Genomic DNA, 25,589 nt, shown 5'->3' with positions numbered 1-25,589 from the left:
ACTTTTAATTTCCTTCAAGAACTTTTGTTTTCACTCATAACTGTTTGGTGCAAGAGTCCTAGCTTTCAACTTATTGTACAATATGTTTTTAAGTATTAGAATGATACATTTTTTTAAAGTGTAATCTTTATTGTGTTCTGAGAGGAAATGACTCTTAGTAGGCAAGAGTACAATAAGAAAGATTTTGTTTTCCTTATGCCCATTAAATATTAAATAGTGAACTTCTAAGAACTCCGTGATCAAATCGGATCCAGCTATGTAAGAGTAATACAGATGTAAAGGTGCCTTTTTATAAAAGGCAAATCTTGGTCACTTAAAAAAATGATGTACAATAAAATGCACTTTTTCTGGTATACAGCTCTACAAGTTGTCACATATACTCAGGGTTTTATCACTGCCAACACAGACAGGGCCTGCAATAATCCCAGCTCCCTAGAGACCACCCTTGTGCAGCCCTTGTATACTTAGACCTTCCCTCTGCCCCATACTCCCTGAACCATGGAAGCAGTCTCTATCCCCACACTCATCCATGGTAAAGGGCAAAGATCTAACTAGCTAAGGGCACTTAAGCACAACCTTTGACCATTATGAGTGTATGCTGTCTCATGGGTGATCCCTAGCAAGCCAGACTAAAATATAAATACAAGAGGGAAAAATCTGAGTGGGCACATCAACAACTACACACTGTAGAGAAAGACTTCACAGAATTAGTTCAGCCAAATAACCAACCAGCCAAATGACAACAACAAATCTCTGGGGAGTGGAAATATCGGTAACAGTTGCTACAATATATCTAAAATGTCCAGTTTTCAACAAAGGAGACATATAAAGAAATTGGAATGTGTGATACATACACAGGAGAAATGAAGCAAACAGTAGAGACTCCTTTTGAGGGGACTCATACTGAACTTAGCAGACAAGGACTTCAAAGCAACTATTATAAATATGTTCAAAGACTAAAAGAAAGTATTCTTAAAGAATTAAAGGAAGATGTGGTAGCAGTGATTCATCAAATAAAGGCTATCTTTAAAGAGATAAAAATGATTAAAAAAAAAAAAAAAAAAGAACCAAATGCTGCCAGGACACCAAAAGCACAAGCAACTAAAGTAAAAATAGATAAATTGGACTACATCAAAATTAAAAGCATCCATACATCAAAGGACACAATAGAATGAAAAGGGGCCTATTGAATGGTAAATATTTGCAAATCATATATCTGATAAGGTGTTTGTATACATAATATGTATAAAGAACTGCTACAACACAATAGCAAGAAAACAACCTGATTAAAATGGACAAAGGACTCAAATAGATATACAAATGGCCAACAAGTACATGAAAAGCTGCTTACCATCAGTAATTATTAGAGAAATGCAAATTGAAACCACAATAAGATATCACTTCAGACCCATTAAGATGGCTACTATTAAAAACAAAACAGAAAATAACAAATGTTAGTGAGGATGAAGAGAAATCAGAACCTTTGTGAGTGTTGGTAGGAATGTAAAATGTGTAAAACAGTATGGCAGTTCCTCAAAAACTTAAAAACAAGTACCGTATGACCCAGAAATTCCACTTCTGGGTATATTATACCCAAATAAATTGAAAGCAGGAATTCAAAGAGATATGTGGACACCCATTTTAATAGCAATATTCACACTAGCCCCAAAGTGGAAGCAACCCACATATCCATCAACAGATGAACAGATAAACACAATGTGGTATATCCATACAGTGGAATATTATTTAACCTAAAAAAGGAAGGAAATTTTGACTCATGCTACAATATGGATAAACTTTGAAGGCATTATGCTAAGTGAAATAAGGCAGCCATGAAAAGACAAATACAGTATGATTTTACTCATATGATGTACTTAGGGTAGTCAAATTCACAAAGACAGGAGTAAAATGGTGGTTGTCAGGGGCTGGAGTGAGGAGAAGAATGGGGAATTATTGTTTAATGGGTACAAAGTGTCAGTTTTATAAAATGAAAAGAATTCTATAGCTAGATGGTGGTGATGTTTACACAATGTGAATGTACTTAATGCCACTGAACTATAGACTTAAAAATGGTTAAATGGTAAATTTTATGTTTATTTTACCACAATTACATTTTTTAAAAGAAATTCTAGACTCGAAAAGCACAATAACCAAAATAAAAAATTCACTAGAGGGTCTCAACAATAGATCTGAGTTGTCAGAAGAAGGAATCAGTGAAATCAAAGACAGAGAATTAGAGCTTATGCAGTCTGAAGAACAGAAAGAATAAAGAAGGAAGAAAAATGAACAGAACCTCCAAAAAATATAGGCCGCTATTAAGAATACTAGAAGTGGAAGAGAGAGAAGCGGGTCATTGTGATGCAAAACACTAATGTACACATCCAAAACACCTGACAAACTCCAGTGGGGGTAAACACAAAGAAATCCACACTCAGACATACAGTCAAAAGTCTGAAAGACAGAAAATCTGGAAAGCAGCAAGAGAGAGGTGACTAGCCAAGGATAAGGAAACCCGAGTAAGATGAACAGCTGACTTGTCAGAAACAGCGGATAACAGAAGGCAGTGAGAAGACAAAGTACTGAAAGAATTTTATATCCCACAAAGCTACCTTTCAAAAGTGAAGGCAACATAAAAACATTGTCAAGTAAATAAAAACTGCAAGAATCCATTACTAACAAATCTGCCTTACAAGAAATACTGAAAGAAGTTAGACTGAAAAGAAGTGACACTAGAAAATAATTTGACTATACACACACATAAAAGTTCCAGTAAAGGTAATTAATTAGATAATGATAAAAGACAGTATAATTACATACTTCTTTTTTTTTTTTCTTCTCTTCACTGATTTCAAACATCGCTAGAGAGCAGCTTATGTCTGGTTGCTTTCTAGTTATAAAAAAGTTTTTTAGTGCTCTCATTAAAGCATCCTCCGTAGTTCTAAGTTTCCTAAGGAAAAGTGGGCAAAGGGAGCTAGTGACTTGCCCAAAAAAGTTTATCATGCATAGAGAATTCAGTGCCAGGAGCACTCTCAGAATTAGGAAATCATTTTCAAAGAAATTTTATAAACTATCTTATCTCTCATATTTTTAACTTCTGTCTTCATGGTTCTTTGAAGATAATATCAAGCAAATGGTTGTGGTTTCTTAATTTAGTAAAAGGATTTCAATTTCATTAGTCTCAGGGGGAAATATGCAGAACTGCTAAATTTTCACCTGACTTACCAGATCAGATCAACAATTTTTTGGACTTATTGCCTAGTTTAGACTGTTTACACTGACGATTTGGCAGGTCGTTGGTGAAACTGAATCAGGTTTACAGATTTTTGATGAAGCACTTTGAAAAACTTAGACTTTTCTACATTGCAAAAAGGAAAAGTCTGACTAAATTTTAATAATTATTTGTCCTATGTTGCTTTTTCTTCTGCCTAAGAAGTATTGCTTAAGGACCTCTGGAATGAGAACAAGAAATATGGGGCAATAAGTTAAGCATGGAAAATAGTTAAGATAATAATCTTCATCTATCAAGTCTTCTATTTATGTTAATGTTCTATCAGAAAGAATATATAATAGTTTCAGGAATAAATGTTTCTATAAGTATCATTCATATTTTTATCGAGTTTCCACTATAATCGGAACAAAATTAGCAAATATGTAAGAACCAAGATATCTATTGACATACAGTTCCATTTTAAACTGTGGCTGAAGGGAAAGTATTTCCCTAATATAACTCTTGGAACCTAGCCAAATAGTCCAACACTTCAGGCCACAGAATTGGAACAAGTCATTCTAGGCTTGCCATTTGATAGAATTGATCTTAAGTGATTTACTCGTGAAAACTAATCTATTTTTGGTTATGAGAGAAGAAGAAAATTACCTAGAATATCTGGGGAGGGGCAATCCATCTATAGTGCATACAGAAAGGGAAAATATTTATCAGCCATTTGTATCATGGAGTGGGAATAAATGTATAAAGGCCAGCTGTTCTTATTCCTTGCAGTATTTCACCTAAAACACTCCAGCAAGCTGACAATAATCTATTTTTAAAATCTCTACTGCAGTTAGTTCCACATTTCCAGTGGGAGCTCATCTCAGTGTGCAACAACCCATTCACAGTTACAACGTTTGCTATATCTTTATATATAGACTGTTTGCTATATCTTTAGATAAAGAATGGCTGGTATTTCCATATAGTAACTTTTTCATGGAATTATTGAATTATATATTTAAAATAGAAACAATAAATAACTTTCTTACTATAACTCATCATACAGTCATTAAGATTTCATTTGAACACCTTCAAGAAAATGGCACTTAACACATTCTGAGGCAGTCTTTCAGGTTTTAAAAAATATTTTTCATGTAGGCCCTTCTAAATCTTTTTCAGGCTCTAAGTCATTCTCTTTTGACTTTATCTCATTTTAATTACTTTGCCTTTTATTCCTTTATTGTTTTATAGCTATATTAACAGATTTATATAATGCCTTCTGAGAGAGTAAAAGGCTGGAAAACATCTAAATAACACAAATGTTTTATGAGCTAAAATGTATTTAAATGTCAGAATGACAAAAATGCAGAGGGGAGAGTGATTATAACAGGAATGAGGCCTGGAGATTAAAAAAAAAAAAAATGTTTTGAAGGGCTAAGCCCACAGGATCTGCAGTGGAAACTTTAGATAGAAAACCAAAATACGTTTGCTCATGTTCCATAAATTCATGAAGGCTATTGATTGCACTTGCTCAAGAAAGGGTCAGAAATTTCTACCCCCTCTGCCCACAGAATAATCTGGTAGTTCATTGTTCCAGGCTAAACTGCCTCTTCCTAGTCCTGTGGTCTCTGGTAGATGTAGACTAATAGAATTAGACAGAACTTACCAAAGATATCATCTGATCTTGAAAAGGTTCAAAGATGAAGGCTCTGGAGCGTTCTTAGTAATCTATTTTCTTTATCACCCTTTCCTCTTTTTCTGTTATCTCTGCTTTTCCGTCCCTAGCTTAGGCCAGGGCTCAAGGAATTTCAACTCCCAAAATAGAAGCTGGTATCAGTAAGAAGGCCTGATGAGTGTCAACCAGGAGCATCACTTCCTAGTGTCTTCACAGTGTTTTTATTTGAGTACCTTTTATGTAGCAACTAGATAATACATTTAGAGAATTGTTATCTAACTTATACTTTCAGTTATGACAGTCACATTTTCAAAATTACCAAAATTGGGCTAGAAGACTTCTAAGTCTCTTCAAACTCTAATATATTGTGATTCTCTAGTTCTGTGAACCAAAGTAGGAATTTAAAAAATTATAGGTTTTTTTTTATAAGCATCAACCTCAAACACTTTCAGTAAAAAAGGACTGCAAAGTACTTAGCTCCATCAGGACATATTCTTTGGGTAAAGTTCAATGCTGATGGCCAACCCTCAAGAGAAGCATAAGATGAAGGAAGAATCCTAGAGAAAGACCAGATTTGACTGAGGATGAATCTTTAGAATCCTGCCAATGAGAATGTAATAGAAGGCCCTAAAACCATGGAGAGACCACATGGTTGTATATCAAAACAGAGGGATATTCTTAAAGTGAAAAACAAGATAAAGAGAATAAAAGATGTATTTTATGTCTTAAATCATAGGTAGTAAGCTTGAATAAGGAATTGAGAGGCCTAGGCTGGAAACAGATTCATGTGAAATTCATTTTGCTTATTAGTAAAAACTAAGCATATTTTGGTGAACATTTTTAACTTTAAAAATATATGTACTTTGTGATATTTTGAAGGGTTTTTCTACTGTTAAAAGTGCTAATTACTTTTCAGAAACTAAACAGGGTCGGGCCTGGTTAGTACTTGGATAGAAGACAACCTAGGAAGATCAGGTGCTGTAGGCATAAAAAATAAAACATAAATAAGAGATTGTAAGCTGACAAGGTCCTTGCAATCTGTGAGGTCAACCAAGGGTTGCTTCGCCTAAAAAAAAAAAGTGGTAATTACTCATGGTAGAAAATTTTGTATAATATTTAAAAATGTGAAGAGTATCTAGAGTGAGCCACTAAATCTTGGGCATATTTTTTAAAATTCTTATTGCCAGTGCATTCATAAACATAATTGAAATCATATCCATTTTGTGTACAGATTTTTCATTTAGCACTATTATATTTCAATGTCAGGAAAAACTCTTAAAATTACATAGTGACTATGTAATAATTTTTTTTGAAGTCACCAATATTTCCTCAACCATTCCTCTGTCTGGAAACAGTAAGACAGTTTCTTCTTTTTTCATTATCATAATAAATGACGCTGTAATAAACATCTTTGCACATCATTATTTGTTCACATTTCAAAGTACTTTCTTATTTTCTTGAACTTCTGAGATTAATGTCTTAAGAACACCCATACCCTACCTGAGTGCTCCTGTTCAAGATAGAATACTGGGGTTGCCATGCATCTGACCCCGCCTGGCAAGTTTACAAGCACCATTTTCCCTGCGAAAATAAGTGCTGTTACTTAGAACCGTTTAAGTAATTTCAAACTGTACTTATGGGAGATAACATTACAGAACTGCTTTTAGAGATGGTATTGGAGTTACAGACCATTATTACTTGCTTATGCTCTAATTGACCTCCTTGAAGCTTTTGGTGTATGAAGTGTCCACAAGTCCAGATTTAAAGTATCTGTGGTCATCCACAGAAGTGTTTTTCAGCTGTAATGTTTATATTTGCCCAAAACTTTAATACTACTAAGTGGGTTTTTACCTTTCGGAGTCTGTAGAAGTGATGCCGAAGACTCGTCTCCACAGGAAGGCCTGGCTTTCCTTTTCTCCGTAGAAGTAAATGGCTGCTTCGAATAGTGGTCGGTAGTCTGTCCCAGCAGCAGGTCTTTTCTCTCTCGTCTCTGACCCCAAAGATTTGTGTCTGAGTCCCTTTCTGTGGAAATTTCTATTTGCAAGGCTAAGTCAGCCACCTCCTCTAGCTGATCTGTATTTGCTCTTTGCTTCTTAAGCCATTGTTTTAAATAAGGTATGACAACCTGTCCCAGAGGACTGTTCTTTCTTTCATTGAATAAGAGAGCTCGTATTTCTGTCTTTTTAAAAAGCTACTTATATAACTTATCCTAGGGGACTTGAGAGTAGAGGGGGACAATGCTGGGAGTATAGGAAAGGAAAAATATCAAAAGTGAATATTACATTTTATGATCAGTATTGTTTTCTTTTAATCCCTCAGCTTTATCGAGGTATAATTGGCAAAACTGTAAAATATTTAAAATACATACCATGATGATTTGATACATGTATACATTGCAAAAGAATTCCTTCCATCTAGTTAACACATCTGTCACCCCACATATTTATATATACCAGTGTTTTTTCTCATCAGTTTTATTGAGGTATAATTTATATATGATAAAGTTTGCCAGTAGCAAGTGTACAGTTTCATGAGTTTCGACCCCCATACACAGCAGTTAACCACCACTGTACTCAAGGTATAGAACAAAAAGTTTCCTGTGTAGACATGTTTTCATTTCTCTTGGGTAAATTTACTTCAGAATGGGACTGCTAACTTATGTGGTAAGTGTATGGTTTCTAAGAACTGCCGAACTGTTTTCCAAAATGTCTTTGCCATTTTGCGTGATTTTTGTTTGTTTGCCTTAGCACCTTTTAGAGTTCCTTTTCACTTCCTTCCATCCCTCAAAAAAGTTTCTGTGCCTTATAACACATGTCAGTCTCTGCCCAAAGACAAGGCCAGAGTTTTCCATTGAGGAAGAAGAGCAAGACTAGAGGGAGGTGGGTGGAACATATCCACAGATGACTAGAGGAGGTGGGAGCATAAGATCTTTCTAGGAAGATTTTGGAACCTCACATTGTTTTTCCTGTGTCTACAGTGATACCAATAACTTCCAGCTGCTTGATGCTGACTACATCTTACACAGATGTAGTATACATCATATACATCAGATTTGAGCCTAACAATAATTCTGTAAAGTACATGTGTTATTACTGTCCCTATTTTACAGATGACGAAACGGGATTCAGAAAGTGTACATGACATACCCAAGGTGATGCAGTCGCTAGTTAGTAGCTGAGCTGGGATGAGGCCTCAGGTTTCTGACCATTGCCCCAGTGCTTTATCTGCTAGTAGTGATAATAGTCACTGTGTACTGATTTCTGAATCTGAGCTAGCACCTTTACACAACCCACCTCTAGGTACCATTGTTCTCATTCTTCAAATGAGTCATTTAAGTGACTTACCCAAGGCGGTGTAGTCAATAGCTGGCTGGACTAGAATGGACCCAGGGGCTCTGCCTGCAGGTCCTGTGCTCTTTCCCTTTTTCCATGCAGGAGAAACAAATGTTTTTTGTTTTGTTTTGTTTTGTTTTGTTTTGTTTTGTTTTGTTTTGTTTTGTTTTGTTTTGTTTTGTTTTAACAGCAGAGAAAAGAGAAAAGGGGAAGGCAAAAGACATTCGATGCTGGGCATGCGCCATAGTTTGTTAGCAAATTGTGCTTGCCTCTTCTTTTCCAGTTTACATTGCGTTTTTATCTGCAGCTTGTTGCCTTTTGATGTCTAACATCTTCATTATCAGGCTTTACAAGTTCATGCCGTTTGTGCCCAGTGAGTAAACCTTCTCCCTGCTTCTGTTATCTGCATTCTTTGCCTCTGCGTTTCTTGTGCTCTAAGCTGGGTCTGACATTTGTCTTGATTGTCTTTCTTCCTGACATCATTTTCTTCCCCCTTCTCTCGCCCTCTCTCCCTCTTTCCCTTTTTCTTTCCCTTGTCATCATTTCTACCCCTCCCTTCTTTTCTTTCTTGCTTTCTTCCTTGATCCTCTCTCAAAATATCATCGGCCCTTCTCCAGGCTCCTGCGTTCCCATAGGCTGCTTTGCATATTTGTGAATATGCCATTTAAAGGTAGTGTAGGCAAGTTTCGGAGCTATTCTAGTAATGCTTTGATATTTTATAATTGGTGTGAAAATATGAAACTTGATATTTTCTAACATAAACATGCAATTTTTAAATTATTGCTTAAAATTTGAGTGTACAGTAGATATTTTCATGAGCTATTCAAGAATGATGTTAAGAGAAACTTTATGACAAGATCTATAACTTGAATGTTGAAAGAAAAAATGTTTCTGTTGTACTATGCAAATAATAAAATTCTAAAAATGAATCTTCCAGTTAGTTTAAATATTATCAGGAAAAGCTAGTAATTTTTATGTCTGAGTAGTCAGGGTAACCCCGATTTTGCATTGTACTATCGAAGAGATATCTGTGTCTTCATATTCCTACCTAAGTGTCAGAATTCAAGATTGAACTCTAGCTTCCAAGAAAGTAGGTTTTGTGTTTTTAGAGAGTAGGTGTAATGCACTTAGGGTTTTCTTGGGAGGTATTGGAAATTTACTTCCGAGCACCAGGTCCTCTGTGTGAGGTACCTGGCTCCTTTCCTGCATCTTTTGGAGGGGAGGTTGGTCTGGGTGCAGTCCATGAAATCTCAGGGAACAGGTCCTCATAGGCCAGAAGCACACACGTGGAAAGGAATTTGGCTCTGGGCCAGTCCTATAAAACTTCAAGTCCTCTGGGAACTTAAGCCACAGTCCACTATAAACCTGGTTGTCTGGGAGCAGTTTGCTGACTGAGGAAACGATTAGGCTCTAAGGCTGAGCGAAGAGAGGAATGCTGGTGGGAGAACTGGAGCAGACGTCTCCTTAGCGTGTTTGCTCGGAGAGGTCATCCTGATGTTACCTTTGGCAGCATTCCAGAGCAAGAGATTCTCCTGCCCGAACTTCTTTTGGCATAAATGTCTATTAAGTGCTACAGTTCAGCAACATTCCTGCTTTTAAACACTGTGCATATCTATCTGCCGAGAAACATTCTGAGAATGTTAGTTTTCACTTTAACATTCAGATTTCTAGTGTGGATAAGAGGATAAAGTTGAAGGAGATGCTCATAGAGGAAATGATAGGAAAAGAATCTATAAGCACTTGAGTCCTGCCAAGGCGCTCTTTGGGCTGGTGAAAGAAGTAGAGCTGGTTCAACGATCAAGGAACAGAAGTGGCAGCAGACAGAACAAAGTTGAGAACCTTGTTCAGTAGGCATTAGGGTAGTTAGAAAAGAAAGTGAAGATCTTGGAACATTACAGGTTTGGGAGACAGAACTTATGAAACCCCTCAGTACCTCCTGCACTCATTCAGAACATTCTCCGGTCTCCGTTCTGCTGAGGCAAGAGGTCAGCAACATTTGAAAATTGAAGAATAACTTGTAAGCTCGAGTCCTGTGAATCTCAGCCACATAGGGGCTTTCATACGAGGGGAAGGAGAGTTAGAAAGCTTGTTCTAACCCTCCTTTATGTTCTGACCTCTTGCAGAAAAGCCCTTTAGGAGAATTAGAAAAAACCATGGCAGTAGCTGGAAATTCTAAAGAGCATTGCACTCCTGTCGAGAATCATTGCTGAGGCAGAGAAGAGGCAATTCGCACTTCAGACCTCTCTGTCTCCCAGCTACTTGATGTCATGTAACTGCCTGGATGTCATGTCTAGACTTCCCCATCCCGATATTAATTAAATATTTAATTTACTTAAATTACTTAAATATTTAAGTTTTTCTACATTTTTTTTCTTATTCTCTTTGGGTTTCAATTTTTACATCCAAATCTCATTTATTTTGGCATGAGATAGGGATCTGTTTTCTTTTTTTTTCAGATAGTTAGCCGTTAGCAAGTTGACCCAACATTATTTATTGAATAAGTCATTCTTTTCTCACCGATTGGATCACCTGCCTTTAAAATTCTACTTTCAAACAATCAGTACTTTCCGGCGTCCCACCTGGTCAGACCTCAGCCACTCCGAATATGGGCTTTCTGTACTCTTAACAAATTACCATTCTGGCCTCCTGTGCGGTAGTCAGCAGCACTGTCATCTTTTTCTGTGCAGCAGTTTCGTAGCTGTTGTAGCGCTTTGTTTTCCTTGTGTTTGATAAAAAATCAATGGAAAGGAGAGAAAATCAAGGTGCGGGTACTTGCAATACAAAACAGGCCTTGTATATATAATGCAAGATAGAATAATGTAGTTCTTAAAAATGTGACAAGCCTTTCTCCTCAGCCAGATGTTTATTGGACTTGAGCTGGTTGCTGAGGGTATGAAGTGAAGCAGAAAAGACAAAGAATACAGGCACAACTATGGAAATAAGTTATCTAAGATTATCTAACTAGGAGAGGCAATCCCTGGTCTGACATGGTGCCTTGGGAATCATAAAGACAATTAAAACTCTCCCCAAGTGAAACTGGGCTGAGGGCATACCTTACTGCTCTGGTGCCTCGAGCAGCCACACTTCTCTTCTGTGCTCCTGTGATTTGCCTCTGCATGCATTCAACATGCCCAAAGTGAATTTGTGGTCAGACCCCTTCTTGACACCTAAAAACAAGGCAAGAGAAAGAGAGAGAGAGAAACCACTCAGTCCAGTTCCACCAGGCAGTGACCACCTATCCCCTCTCAACACCCATATACAGATCATCACCAAGTTCTGTTGACTTAGCCACTGAAATACTTCCTTAAGTAATTTCTCTTCCCTTCCTCACCATCACCACCCTAGCTCCAAAGGACTTCCTCTTGTGCCCAAACGAGGCAGTAGCCTCATAATTAGTCTTTCCACATTCACTCTTGCCTTCTCTCTGGTCCATTTTCCATGTTGCAGCCAGAACGGGCTTTTAAAAATGAAAGTCTGATCATGACAGCACCTCTCTGAGTAAAACGCTTCACTGTCACCCCATTGTTTACATGGGGTCTTTAGTATGCCCACCTCAACTTTCATTGTGATTTTCTCCAGTCTCCTCTCCTCATTCTGCTCCTTGCATCCTGGGAAATGCCTGGAATGCCTCCTCTAGTCCCAGAGTTAACTCCCACCACCCTTAGATTTCAGGCAAGCCTTTCTGCCCCACATCTGTGCTTTCATGACACTGTGTGATGCGTGCCTCCTTCCTTTGTAGCATTTGTCACAGGTTTTGTTTGATTACTGTCTGTTTCCCTCACATAAGCCGCATATGTGCCAGGACCACATCCATTTTTACTCATCATTATATTCCTAGCGACTGTCACAAAGAAGGTTCTCAATAAGTATTTGTCGAATGTGGTTCCTTTGCCCTTTGGCAGCCTAACCTGACAAATAAGATTGGCTCAAGAATTCTTTATTTTTTAAGATAAATACTGTTGTCCAAAATATCTTTTATCTTGTATTTTCATTTATAGATTTGATGTGCCTATTATGTTAATAAAATACATTTAGTGGAATATTGTCTTTGGCCTCTAGAGTTAGGTCTTTTCATTTGTCTCACTTGGGATCTGACTCTCTGGAATTGCGTTGGCTACAAATCTCGGAATATGATCAGATCTATCAGTGTACATTTTCTACTTCATTGTATGCCTATACCATTGCATACATAGATGGGGTTCAATATGTGTTTATTTTGTTTATTATAAATTATTTTAATTTGAAGAGCATATAACCACAGTATACAGTTTTTGGAGGAAAGAAAAAAATTATATCGCTACCACTCAGATTCAACCACTGTTACAAACTTAGTATATTGCCTTTTGCTCTTTTTATATGCATTTTTAACATTGCCATAATCACAGTTTATATAAAATTTTGTATCCTGCTTTTATTTCCATAAGTAACATAATGTTGATTGATTATTTTACTGTATACAAGCCTAATTGATTCAGTTCAGTAAGCATTTATTAAGAACCATTCTGTGCTAGGCAACTTTCTGTGTGCCCAAATATCATTCAAAGAAAATATATGGATTCGATACTTTATACCATAGCTCCAAAGCTTTTAGTGACATTTTTACTTCACAGATATATTAATTTTGTGATACCTCCTCGTCATTCCAGAATCAGGAATATGCAAGACTTTTCTCCATGTGTTTAATAGCTTCTTTCTTCATTTATTCAACAAATTTATTAGGGCTTACCACATGCCAGGCACTATTATATTTACTGAAGATACAGCAGTGAATCCAACCAAGTCCCTAGTAAGAGAAGACAGACAAGAATGAATGAAAAAGGGAGTGAACGAATGAAATGATAAGTAGAAAATTTTTAAAGTAAGGCGAGAGAGATGGATAATGGCATGGGGGAGGGGTTGCCCTTTCACAAGGTCAGGAATGGCTCTCTGATGGTGACATTTGAGCAGAGACCTAAATAGAGTGAGGAGTGAGTGGTACAGCTGTCAGGGAGTTTTTTCCTGGCAGAGGACCAGCAGGTACAAAGGCCCTGAGGCGAGTGGTATTTGTAAGGAAAAGCAAGGAGCCAGTGAGGGAAGGGGGTGAACAGGAGCTGGGGTTGGTGAGCTGGGCAGAGCCCTGAGAAGGTCTTGGAGGGTCTTACAGGCCATAATAAGGCCTCTGGCTTTTCCTCTGAGTGAGATGGCAAGTAATGGACCAGTGACACGATCTGACTCGCGCTTTAATAGGATGGCTTCATTTTCTAGCTTTCTCTGTTACTTTTGTGAGGCCCATCATTTCTTGCCTTTGTCACCCTTTGGATGAGTCACTATACCAGAACCCGTAAACTTCCTTTCAAATGCTCGTGATGTAGTCATAATGTAAAGTGCTTGTGCCTTATATGTAAATGTGCAGGTAGGTCATTAGCCGCACCTTGTGGTGTCACAGAATCAGATTTGGTAGTCACTGTTCCAAGAAATTTGGCACATTCCACATATTTGAAAAACTTATAATTCTGAATTTCTCATTTATCTTTTGTTCATTTGAGGCAGTTTTTTCTTTCTGAAAATAATGAACTAACATGTTTTCCAAATTGCATAAACGTATTCTATTAAGGCTTACTGTCAGTTTTTTAATTATGCAGCATACTTCAACCTCTGACATTATAGAAACCAGCCTTTTTAGGGGGGAGGTTAGCTAACCTAATTATAATCTTCCTTGAGTTGCTTTATGGTTAGATCTGTCACATGCCAAAGTTAGATCCCATTAGTAGGCTTACAACATTTATTTCTGAAAGAACAAACTGTTACAGGTTGCTTAAGGTAATTGATTTCTTTTGTTTTCTTTCTGTTACAGGAGGAGACATCACAGCTTTCCCAGATTGGAAGGAAAAATATGGAATGTGTTTTACCGCTGACTGAACACAACCAAATGAACTGTACTGACAGTAGTTTGAAAACCAGCAGTTAGCAGTTTGTTCAGGCTCTAACATTGTCCAGCGCTTTCCAGAGCAAACTCACTGTTTACAAGAACTCTGAGCCTTACGACGCTTATAACCTCAAGCTTTGTTTATTTAAAATATTTCTGCAAAAGAGAAGTACCCAGAGCCCACTTTCCAGAATGGCCATGGATGAGTATTTGTGGATGGTCATTCTGGGTTTTATCATAGCTTTTATCTTGGCATTTTCTGTTGGTGCAAATGATGTCGCCAATTCATTTGGAACGGCCGTGGGCTCTGGCGTGGTAACCTTGAGGCAGGCGTGCATTTTGGCTTCAATATTTGAAACCACAGGCTCAGTGTTACTGGGAGCCAAAGTAGGAGAGACCATTCGGAAAGGTATCATTGATGTGAACCTATACAACGAGACAGTAAAAACACTAATGGCTGGGGAAGTTAGTGCCATGGTTGGTAAGTAGTATTCTTTTTTATGCTGGTCGGAAATGTGTTTACTGACCTTTCTTCCCTGTAGTGCTCCTGTCATATCATAAATGTGATTTTCACTTTAACTTTGAAAAACTGGTTTGATGTTTCATATTTACTCTATCTTATTTTTGCTTTCTGCATTTTAATTTAAGTATAATTTTTTTAGTGTTCAGATATCAAGCAAACACGTATTTTCTTGAGACTTTAGCAAACTCGGTTGTTAAAATAGATTTGGCTAAGTGAGTACTTTTCATGAAGTATGGAAGTATTTATAAAATAGCTCTTTGTCATTTTAAAGTTGTTTGAAAGTTATTAAAGAAATAGCATGTCTAAGTGAATATGTTGGAAAGGTTTACTTATGAAAGTTCCTTTAAGGTTTGTTTCTATTTTGTCATAGATTTTTCATCAATTAGACTACAGTGTTTTGGAAACTTGGAAGCCAAAAAACAATACTTACTAATTTAACTTTTTGTATTCTCAATTTAAGTTTTAGAGCAGTTACCAAATGAATGTTGTTTATGTTTCAAGAAATTGTGGTCTTTCACATTATTTGAAATTCTTTTGTTGGCTTCTGTTTTGATTTTCTCATTCTACCTCTGAGACCTACATTTGGTATGTTTTTGTTTTCAGGCCAAAAGATCATTTTTATGTCACCCGTTTATTGTACAACCTTTATTGGTAGTTTCAAGTTGTCTAGGTGAAAGAGAAGTGTCGAAGGCAGTGAAGTATATTAACACACAGGTTGACTGGTCAGTGTGCTTTCGCCATTGCTCAAGACGACCACAGACTTGCAGCACTGCCCTTGCTGCAGCCGAAAGTCAGGCAGGAATCCCTGAAGTGCAGCTGACAGGACTCTTTCTCTGCTTGCCTCTAGGTAGAGATGACGTCACAGCAGACAGCTGATCTATACGGGTAATTTGGTTAGGGAGAAGAGGGTTAGAGAGAATTCTGCCACCTTCTGCTTTCAACAGGACATATCCTTTTGTGGGGAGAGTCCTGCAGTAGGAGGTAAGATGCTGGTGTCCCAGGCACACAGCTGCATTCCACAGGCCCCTAGTTGTTTACTGTCACTGGCACTTCTTAACTGGAATGTGGACATTATTTGCCAATTTTAAGATGGCCCATCATCTTTTTATTATAGCAAGTTAGATTGAGAAAGTGTTGAGGCATCTGATCCGAAGCAGACGGATGTGCTAACGTATTAACTGCTACTAAGCGTAATAGGCTGGTGATATATATGCTAAGAAGTTCAGACGTCTCAACGTTTTGTGTTTTAAAAATGTAAGGTTCATGTTGCTTTAATTCCAACAGCTATGGTAATTACCAAATTTTACTTTCTTCACTGAGCATATATTTTCCATCATCGTTAGATATAACAGAAATTTCCTTTAGAAATACAACAATTACTTGTAAAATCCGCGTTCCTATAGCCTTATGATAAATATCTAAGACATAATCATATCAAGCTGAAATTATGATTTTTCCAGTTAGGATGATGAGGGCAAGATGATGAGAGAAGTAGGGTGAAATAAAGAACAACACTGATAAAATTAAATCTTAACAGAGGTTTCTCTTTTTAATGGATGACCTTTTGAGGAGTGGTGGTGCTTATTAAAGAGATTTGTTACTGAGGCCACACTGAGACCCTCAGTTTAACAGAAAGCCTTGTGAGCTGAGCTTCATGTCACTGCTAACTTTCTGTGTGGACAGTGTAACTTGTCCAATTTTTCAGTTTTCCCACCCCTGGCCTTTGGCTCTTTACTGAAAGAATGAAGAATACTTACCTCAACTAGAATTTAGGTTAACCAAAGCAATTTGGGGTTTTGCTTGAATAACTTGATTTTGTTTGCTTTGGTTTCTTTTTTCTTTTTCTTCTTGTGTCTGTGTGCGGTTAGATGAACCTCAAAGCCTGTTTTGTTGGGAATTTGTATGGGTTACCTAGATTTTCGAAACTAGATTCCTTGCAAGTGGGAACTATGTAAATTTAAGTTGGTAGTATAATCATTATTGGCCAAAACCAAAACTGATTCTGTTCAGATGCCTGAATTCTCCCAATCTTCCTCTTCTAAATTCTACATCCATTTCTTTTCTTTGTCTCTCCTCCCATCCTTTTATTATATTCTGTTTTATTTTTCTCTTTTGTCTTTAGAAACTTCTCCCTAAGCCCATGAATCTCTGTTCTTTCTGATAGAGTTCTGGTAGCGTTAAGTTGCTTGGATAAAAGAAATTTTCATGCCAGCTAAACTTCCTAAACAGGTTGTCTTTTGGGACTGTAGCTCAGCACTAAATAGTCAATCAAGTATGAAACCACCAATGGTCCCAAAAATCTACCGAGAATTTAAAACTCACCAATTTCTTACAGAAATACACAAAATAGCATGAAGAAGCCGTCTCCTTGAACCATGCCAAGAAGTGCACAGTCTCCTTAAAGCTCCCTCTTTACCTATAAATCCTGAGCCTTCGCCCCACCCCGCACTCACTCATACCTGCCTGTCTGCCTCCTGTAACCCTGAACCTTTGCTTTGCTATTCTCTCATTGTCCCAGGAACCAGTTGCCTCAGAAGATGCCTATCTTTCCGTCTCTTTCCCTAGGTTTTGTCTTATACCCTTATCCTGTACTTAATCCTGTTCCTCTTTGTAGGTTATCACTATCTTAGGTTAAACTATCTGTTTTTCCCACTGTTTTTTCTTAACATTGATTTAATCCCATTCGCCTTTAGAAATACCTGAGGTTAAGGCAGCCTCTCACCCACTCTGACTTTGCAAGGTCCCCTGCAAATACCTGCCCCCTTTCTCCCCTCCTCAGCATGTCCTTCACTCCTCCCAGTTCCCTTCTTCCCTCTCTCAGGCAGCCCCCATCCTCCCTACCTTTTCTGACAAGCCTTCCTGCTCTCAGATACAGTTATAAAGTCAGTCAGAGAAAGAGTAGTAGCTTTCAAGAAAGAAAATCTCATGGTCTGAATTCACCTAGGTGAGTTTATACCATTCTCTTAACGTCAGAAGATTAATTTTTGAAAGAATATAAATCATAAAGTTTGTTTTTTAAGTTATGGTTCTATGCTATGAAACATGTGCCAAACTCTGGCTTTATTTTTAAAACAAGTATGTAGTCCCTGAGGAGCCCAGGGATTAGAAGCGAAGGCTTAAAGAATTGTCCACCGGGAGGCCTGGGTACTCCAAGGCGTCTGTCACCGGTTTGGCAGCACAGGCCTGGCCTCTTTTCCATCCAGCACACGCTTCAGGGATAGACACAGGGTCATAGCCCACTGCAGCTCAAAGGTCAGCACGCCCAGGGCTCATGGAGCAGCTGTCAGCGTTGCTTCACAAACTGCGACCTGGACAGCCTTTCCTGATCCATTGTAACTCAGACATTTTTGAAGAAAATGCCAAGAGTCTACTTAAAAGTGCTCCTGCTGCCAGGCAACCAGATTTCCAGAATTAACTTTTGGGGTTAATAATGGGCCCTGCTTATCAGCCAAACCTTTTGTTCTCTTCCAGCTCTATATGAACTTTTCAACAACTGTGTCTGAAAGTGATCGCTCCCAGCTGATGCTTTTAATACTCACTGCAAAATTTGATCTGCTTATGAAAATATCTAAAGTGAACTATAGCCTAGAAAAACAATAAGCCTGGAAAAGAGTGGTGAAATCAAGGCAAAAGGACACAAAGCCAATACTAAGGGATCCTCTTAACTCCTAAGAACTAGAAGCCTTGAGGGAACAGACAAAAAGGTCCACCATCTAGGAGGGGGCTGAGAGCAGATGCCCAGTTTGGGGTTGAATATCTTTGTTTCTTCTGATATTAGAGGCAAAAATAAAAAAGCAACGTGATACCACACTCTCCCTTGTACAGCCTAATATGACAGAGCAGAAAGCTAGCCCTCCTCGCTGAGTGACTCTGAGGCACAAGTACAACGAAGGCTTTTCCGGTATGCAGCCTTTCTTGTTTCCGTGCGTCATTTGTGTCCTCATCTCTCCCGTGGTCTTGGCCACTCTTCACATCAGAGCAAGTTCATCATCAGCTCCTTTACCTAAACGGGACAAGAGCAGTTAATAATTGGCATCAAGAGACTTTTCTTTAAATACTTTTCTTTAAATAAATCCTCATTATTCCTTCACTGTTGAAGACTGTTTCTTTGACTAAAGTTAAGGGAATGATTTTTGTCAGGACATTAGCGCTTTATAAAGAAAACCCACAGGAAATTAACCCCAGGGAGTGTTGGTATAGAGAACAGTAATTTGTATTTCTTCCTTTCATGGCTGTTTAAGCCGCTGTACTTTTTATCTAACTTTTTTTTTTTTTTTTTTTTTTTAATCTTTCAACCTATAGGTTCAGCTGTTTGGCAACTGATTGCATCCTTCCTGAGACTTCCCATCTCAGGAACACACTGCATTGTTGGTTCTACTATAGGATTCTCACTTGTCGCGATTGGTACAAAGGGTGTGCAGTGGATGGAACTTGTCAAGATTGGTAATTTCCATTTTCTTTTACCTATAAGAAGGAAAGTTTACATTCTCTAGAGTAATTTGTATTAAAAGCTACCATTATAATATATCTTTTCCCTTAAGAGTTAAGATGTAGAAGACCTATACGGGTAATACATTTTTGCTTAAAATCTCTGTTAACAGAGATTGTGAACTGTTATGTGTTAGAGAATTTTTTTTTCTACCTTCACTCTTTACAACTGTTACACTGTCATCTAGTTTTGAAAATTGGTATTTATTTGTTGTTCCCAGGCAGAAAGAAATTTATCTAATTGAAATCAGTTTATAGTCAGAGAAAAACTAGGCCCAAATGAGGAAGATACCTGTGATGTCCAGGAATCAGAGTTCATGGTCATGGGGAGGCCTGTAAATGAGCCCAGTGTTACTTACCTCACTGCATTTAAGAGATCACCCAGTCTGCCCCCCACAGAGGAGGCTTTCTAGTGTTCCTTCTGGACTGTTGTAGGCTGCGCAGCAGGGAGTCAGAGTCTGACAACCTGCTTCCTGGCTCTGGCTTTTAGTACATGGGAAATCCATTCAGCCCAATAAATACCAACTCGCCTGTTGTAAAAAATGCTCTCTGCCCCATCTCCCTCCTCTGGGTAGCTCCCCTTTTAAGAATCACAGTGGCCTCAGGAGCCTCTAGGTCAAATGGATCCCTGAGCTGCCAAACAGGGACACACAGATGGCCAGGAAAATCACCTTCAGTCTCAGGCTTCTAGAACAGTCATTCTTAACTCCGGCTGTACTTTAGAATTACCTGGCGGAGCAATTTTAAAATATCAATGCCCAGACCCCACTCTAAGCCTTTTAAATCAGAATTCTGGGGCAGAGCCAGAGTGTAAGTAGTTTTCAAAAATTTCCCAGGTGTATTTCTAGAGTGCAGCCAGGGTTGGGACCTACTACATTAGAGGCTAAAAGTGTCAGGATGACAGTACCAGCCTAGGCTTAGAAAATGAAATGGAAGGTGGCCCATCTTTTAAATCACCCTTACTGTTGGAACAAGGACCAGGTCTCCATATAGATTAATAAGAAGGACAGGTGAAAGGGGCTCAGTGGAAATCAAATCTGTCTTCTGAGGCCAGAGCTCAGGGATCCCCTACTTGACTGTGTGCTGCAAGTGTGCTCAGTTCTCCGGGACCGTGTGTGTGTGCGCACATGTGTGCGTGCGTGTGTGTAGAGCTGTACATGTGTGAAGGTCAGCTCTGCCAGGGCAGTAGGGTTTGAGTTAAGGTGAATAATTCCAGGATAATTTATTAATATATGTATCGGATGTTGGTTATCATTGTATTATATAAATGACTTGAAGTATATAGAACTTTAACATTCATTAGACTTTTTTTTTTTTTTAATTATTCAGTTGCTTCTTGGTTTATATCTCCACTATTGTCTGGTTTCATGTCTGGTGTGCTGTTTGTACTGATCAGAATTTTCATCTTAAAAAAGGTAAGTGAGGCTGTTTTTTATTATTAAGGTTTAGAACTAATTTTTGTCCTACTCAATTGTAGGACAATTGTGAGAGGGGTCAGAGGAATAACAGTATTTTTACATTTTAAAGGCCCAGCACCCTGGAGTTAGAATCAGACTTCATTACTAAGTAGGAAGAAAGGTTCCAGGTAGAGTCCCCAGGAGTGCCCAGAACCCAGCATTGTACATACTGTTTCTTGCCCTATGACTGAGTTCTTTAGTCGACACTCTCAGACATTGCACTATGGCCTCAAAAAGGAAAGGTAATTATTTCCTGAATGTTAAACAGAATAGAGTGAGTTAGTATTAAGATTTTGAAATTGACTATCACTAAAAACAGCCGGAGAATTTCTTTATCTAGATATGTTTTCTATTTTTTAATGAAGAAATCAAGCTTGAGACACTGACTTTTTCCTATCCTTAAAAAGATAAAAAGAAGGAAATATACCTATTGGGGGTGTGGCTTATCAAAAATAAAATGAGATTAAAATTAAAACTTACTGAGATCAGTATTCTAGGGAAAAAAACTTGATTGTATGTTTTTTATCTGACTGTCATAGGGTTGTTGCAGTACTTTATAAGCCATAAAGTAGGCTTGGATCATTGCCTTTCAGCATGCCAGGAACGTACCTTTCTTCAGCTGTATCCTTACTTAAAGATGCAGCTGTGTGTTCCTGTCATTGCCTAGCAGTCCATTGAAGGACTCATCCTGGGCTCCTGCCATACTAGTATTAGTTTATATCTTGGAAGGTGCCACCCCCACTTGCCTGCTAGCCTTTGCCCTTTTTATTTCCTCTATCTGGAATCCATCCTTGCCTGGCAGACTCCTGCTCCTACTCAGCTTCCAGGTGTTACTTCCTAGGAAGCCTTTCTTCTCCCACCCCAAGTTCTGGTTGCTTCCTTTCTTTTATACCCACAACACTCTGTATCTTCTCATCGTTCTACTCTCTTTTGTTGTACATTGTTTTATTTCTGGCTTAGTGGCTTGTTTGCTATTTTACTATAAGATCTGTGAAAGTAGAAACCATGACTGTCTTGTTCACTGGTCTGTTCCAGTGCCCAGCACTATGCTTAACACTTCAGAGACACAGGTTGAATGTTTGTTAAGAGGGAATGATGGATGCTTGGGTAGGTGGCCGAATGACCATAGACAGAAGGAAGAAAGGCAGGAGAGGAGGGCAGGGGCGAGGAGAGGAGAAGAGAAGCAGGAGGGAGGAAAGAAGATAGATTTCAATGAGACAGTTGTCATTTGAGTTTTAAGAATAGATTATTTGAGAAAAGTACAAGGTGATTTAAGTAAAAACATAAGTTCAGGCCTTACACACTTTCAGAAGTCATTGGTTGGGAGTCTTTCTTTAGCAACTATGATCCCTGAGAAAACATTTTGAAAACCAGAGGCAGCAGGCATTCGAACATCCTAACGTTTTGTTTTCGGTTTAGCCAGGGTTCTTTTCTCAAGGTACATGACAAATTAGGAGATTGCTGTGCCTCATGCCAGCTTCCGCCCATTAGTTCTTCATACTTGCTGCTCTTCACCTCCCCTGCCGGATTTGGCTATGACTCTCATGCAGTTGAATCACTTCCTACCACTGGTTCTCTGTTCCTTACACCTCACCACCAGTTCAACTTAAGCCTTTTGGCAAGTGCTGATGGCTACTTGAGTCATTCCAGAATAAGTTGTACTGTTATGCAAACAAACTCAATTTCCATACATGTTTGCATTTGACAGTAGAAATCTTTGACATAGTCTCTACTTATCCTTACTCCTGTAGCTCACATCAGTGTTTATACCTAATTTTCATTTTATCATGGGGGAAGGTAGCAGATTCATATAAATGTCCAAATGTCTTACATGGTTATTAGAAATTAGTTCTTTTCTGAATTATTTAAGCAACATCTATGGGTCAGTGCTGCATGGAGGAGTTCCCAGTCTATATTTTTATTTCAGAGTCCTTTGTAGAAAATAAGTAAGTAAATAAAGTCCTATGTAGATTTTCTTAAAACTCTAAATTTCTGATATTTTCTGAGATATTATTTAGCCTAAAACATGTGTAGTACCTTTCTTGTTGAAGTATTAGATTTAAGGAATGTTGTACCAGAAGCCTGAAGTTGTAAATAAATGTTTTATTAGATAAAGAACCCATAGTCTTTTTAACTTTTAATAGTTGAAGTTTAAATATTATGCCCTATGAGAAGATTGTGAAAATCACAGTACATGGTAATATATTTGCTTTATATAATTTTAATAGAGCTAAAATTTATTGTGCAATAGAGTGATATAAAATCGAGTAGTAATGCAGTGTTGTTTAAGTCATTTGACTGTCATAGGGCATTCTTAGAAGGTTGAGTCTCAAAATGTTTATTGAAAGCAGATTTTTAGGGCCAGACCTGAACTTAGCTAGAATAGTGAGTGCCCCAAGTTTTGAAGTAGAGGCCAAGCTCTGGACTTCTGTCCCTATAAACTGACCTAACCTAATAGTTTTTCTCTATTTCTAAATCTGACATCAGCTCATGTGATTCTAATGCTTTAACGCATCTGCTGGGCATAATAGTGGACTCTTTGAAATAGTATTTGTGTAGGAGAGACAGCCCAAGCTGATGCTGTTTCTGTAGATGTGAAGCTTGTCACACGGCAATGACTCGGCCAACTGTTTTGGCCATGCTGGTGTTTGGGAAGACTTTCTTGCAACAGTGTTTTATATCATGTTGCCTGTGTTGGCTCCAGATGCTTCTTGAATCCTGACCTTCCACTTTCTGTCATTATCACGCAGGAGGACCCTGTTCCCAATGGCCTCCGGGCACTTCCAGTGTTCTATGCTGCTACAATAGCAATAAATGTGTTTTCCATCATGTACACAGGAGCACCAGGTAAGCATTCCTTGGAAGCTTACATCCAGCAGGCAGGGCATGTTACAGTCTAACAGTCTGGTTTATTTGGTGCTGGACTCTTGTAGACTGACAGTGAAAAGCATTACCTGTGGTCATTATGAAGCAGTAAAAAGTGGTAAATGCATTTGTGTGCTTTAAATACTCAGGAGATATGTGAGGTACAAATGCAACAGACTTTCAGGTTTAAAAAAAGAAAAAATAAAGTTCCCATTCCACTGTGTTTACCCAGCTGCTTTGCCTTAGCAGCTTCCTTGTGTTCTCAGAGTCTCAGAAGATGATCTAACTCCTCATGCCTCACGGAGCCGGGGAGGGGAGTGGAGCCTGTGAGCAGTATGGTCCACAGACTGGTGACACACCAGGGAGCGCTCTGATGTGGCCGATAGCACAAACACGGAACTCGCTGGAAATTGTCAGGCCAGGGATCCAGTGACTAGCAACTATGCTTTCTTTTTCTTTTCTTTTTTTTTTTTTGGATAGTGAAACCAGTGGTGGTTTTCTTTTCAGAATTACTCTTTTTCTTCCTATTCTGATGGCTCATGTTCTTTTTTTTTTTTTAACAAGGGTTTTTGGGGGAGGGGGCAGCGTTAAAAGTTCAGTGTTTTTTTAAAAAATTCTCAATGGATAAAGAAAAACTTACGTACAGTACTCTTTAACACACATATTTCAATATTGATCAACTGGTAATATTCTAATTGAGTATTTCTGTACATGTTCTGGTAGAGAGGATTCCTCCTTTGTGAGAGGTGCCTCCTACCGCCAGATCCTGAATACACTCATTATTGCAGAACTATATGAAGTCAGTAGACGTATTAGTTTGTATTGTTTTCCTTCTCGTTAATGTCCTTTATGGATTAAGATTCAGTTATTGGCCATATCTGACAAAAATCGCCCTCTCTGATCAGAAGATAAAATTTCTCTAAATGGCATGTCATATTACAGTTGAAAAGTGCCCTCTTCCAAAATGGAGGAAAATCCTTATGAATTTCTCAGACTAGGTTTTATTAAGGCAATTTTTTTCAAATTTTAATAACCATATAAAATTATGTTCGTGTACTTCAGTACTAAAAATAAAAAACTATTTCTGGATTATTCTTAACATTCTATAACCTTCTGCTTTGGAATCTCTGCATCATTCAAAACATTGATCTTAAAGGGTTGAGTACTCGTAAGAAGGACTTCCAGACTTTGGGTGACAGCGGGCTGTGAAGCATCACAGCTGCTTTATGTTAAAAAAAAGCCCAAAGCTGAAGGTCATGCTGATGAGAAAGATGAAACTGTAGCCTCAGACAGCAGTGGCCTGATGGACCTTCAGGTTTTATAACTCATAGGTTATGAAATATGTTTGTCACAGACCGTTTTCATGAGCTATAAAAAAAAAAAAATCAGAGGCAGCGTTAACCCTACCACCAAGTCTGTGGCTCTCCCAGAGCTTTCACACAGTGCTGGGCAGGCCTGGGTGCCAAGCTGAGAGGAAACTGTGGCCAAGGAAATTTTTTGTCCATCGTCTTCTTGCTCATGAGTCCTTGTTCTTAATATTGTTCAGGCTCTTGGAGCCCAAGTCAACTGAACCAAAAGCTAAGTGGATGTCTGTAGCCAGACACCTCTAGCTTAGTGATTGAATGAGACTGAGCTGGGATGCTTTTGTAGGGTCGTGTCCTGAAAAATGGGAATTGGCAAGAATAAGGATGATTTATTTTCTGTTTTTTTTTTTTTTAATTTTATTTCTTACTACCCTCTATTCTTCTTGCTGCCTCATTCTTTTGAATGTTAGTTTTTGTCAATGTGATTTTTCATTCAAATTTGACTTTTATTATACTCCTGATTTTTCCACCTCTTCTTTTTCTTTTCCTCATCCTTTGCTATATTTTTTACTGCAAATTTGCTAAAAGAATCATTTTACTAGGAGAGTAAATTTTATTCTAGAAAAAATTAATCTGTATACTGGATAAGATACTAAGGATAACATAAATACTTATGGAGAGGTTGTGAGAAATAAATAATATAAATGCTAAGTTCTGTTGAGCCTAGTTTTGCATGGATGAATTCTTTTAGCCCTCCAAACTCCTCTAGGAAATTGGTAATATTGCTTTGCGAACTCCACTTTACAGATGAGAAACTGAGACAGCAATACTGAGT

The 25,589-nt window shown here is 38.1% G+C and overlaps 1 protein-coding gene across 4 annotated transcripts in view; it reads left to right on the top strand.

The window, feature by feature from the left end:
* Positions 1-25,589, top strand: part of SLC20A2 (solute carrier family 20 member 2) — an 86,572-nt gene that overhangs the window by 36,039 nt on the left and 24,944 nt on the right. For 2 of the 4 annotated variants that reach the window (XM_016127409.2, XM_016127410.2), the window contains exons 2-5: positions 14,046-14,598; positions 18,943-19,083; positions 20,458-20,543; positions 23,336-23,432. In XM_016127409.2, coding sequence (XP_015982895.2) covers positions 14,310-14,598; positions 18,943-19,083; positions 20,458-20,543; positions 23,336-23,432 — 613 coding nt within the window. In that variant the 5' untranslated portion in view covers positions 14,046-14,309. Of the gene's footprint in view, positions 1-14,045; positions 14,599-14,647; positions 15,622-18,942; positions 19,084-20,457; positions 20,544-23,335; positions 23,433-25,589 lie in introns of those variants that run through there. The other 2 variants (XM_016127411.2, XM_036228752.1) reach the window with 2 other exon arrangements.

Source organism: Rousettus aegyptiacus, unplaced genomic scaffold (genome assembly GCF_014176215.1).
Source record: "Rousettus aegyptiacus isolate mRouAeg1 unplaced genomic scaffold, mRouAeg1.p scaffold_m13_p_11, whole genome shotgun sequence".
Lineage (NCBI taxonomy): Eukaryota > Metazoa > Chordata > Mammalia > Chiroptera > Pteropodidae > Rousettus > Rousettus aegyptiacus.
Note: the sequence above shows the minus strand (reverse complement) of the source record. Positions and strands in the feature narration are given on the sequence as shown.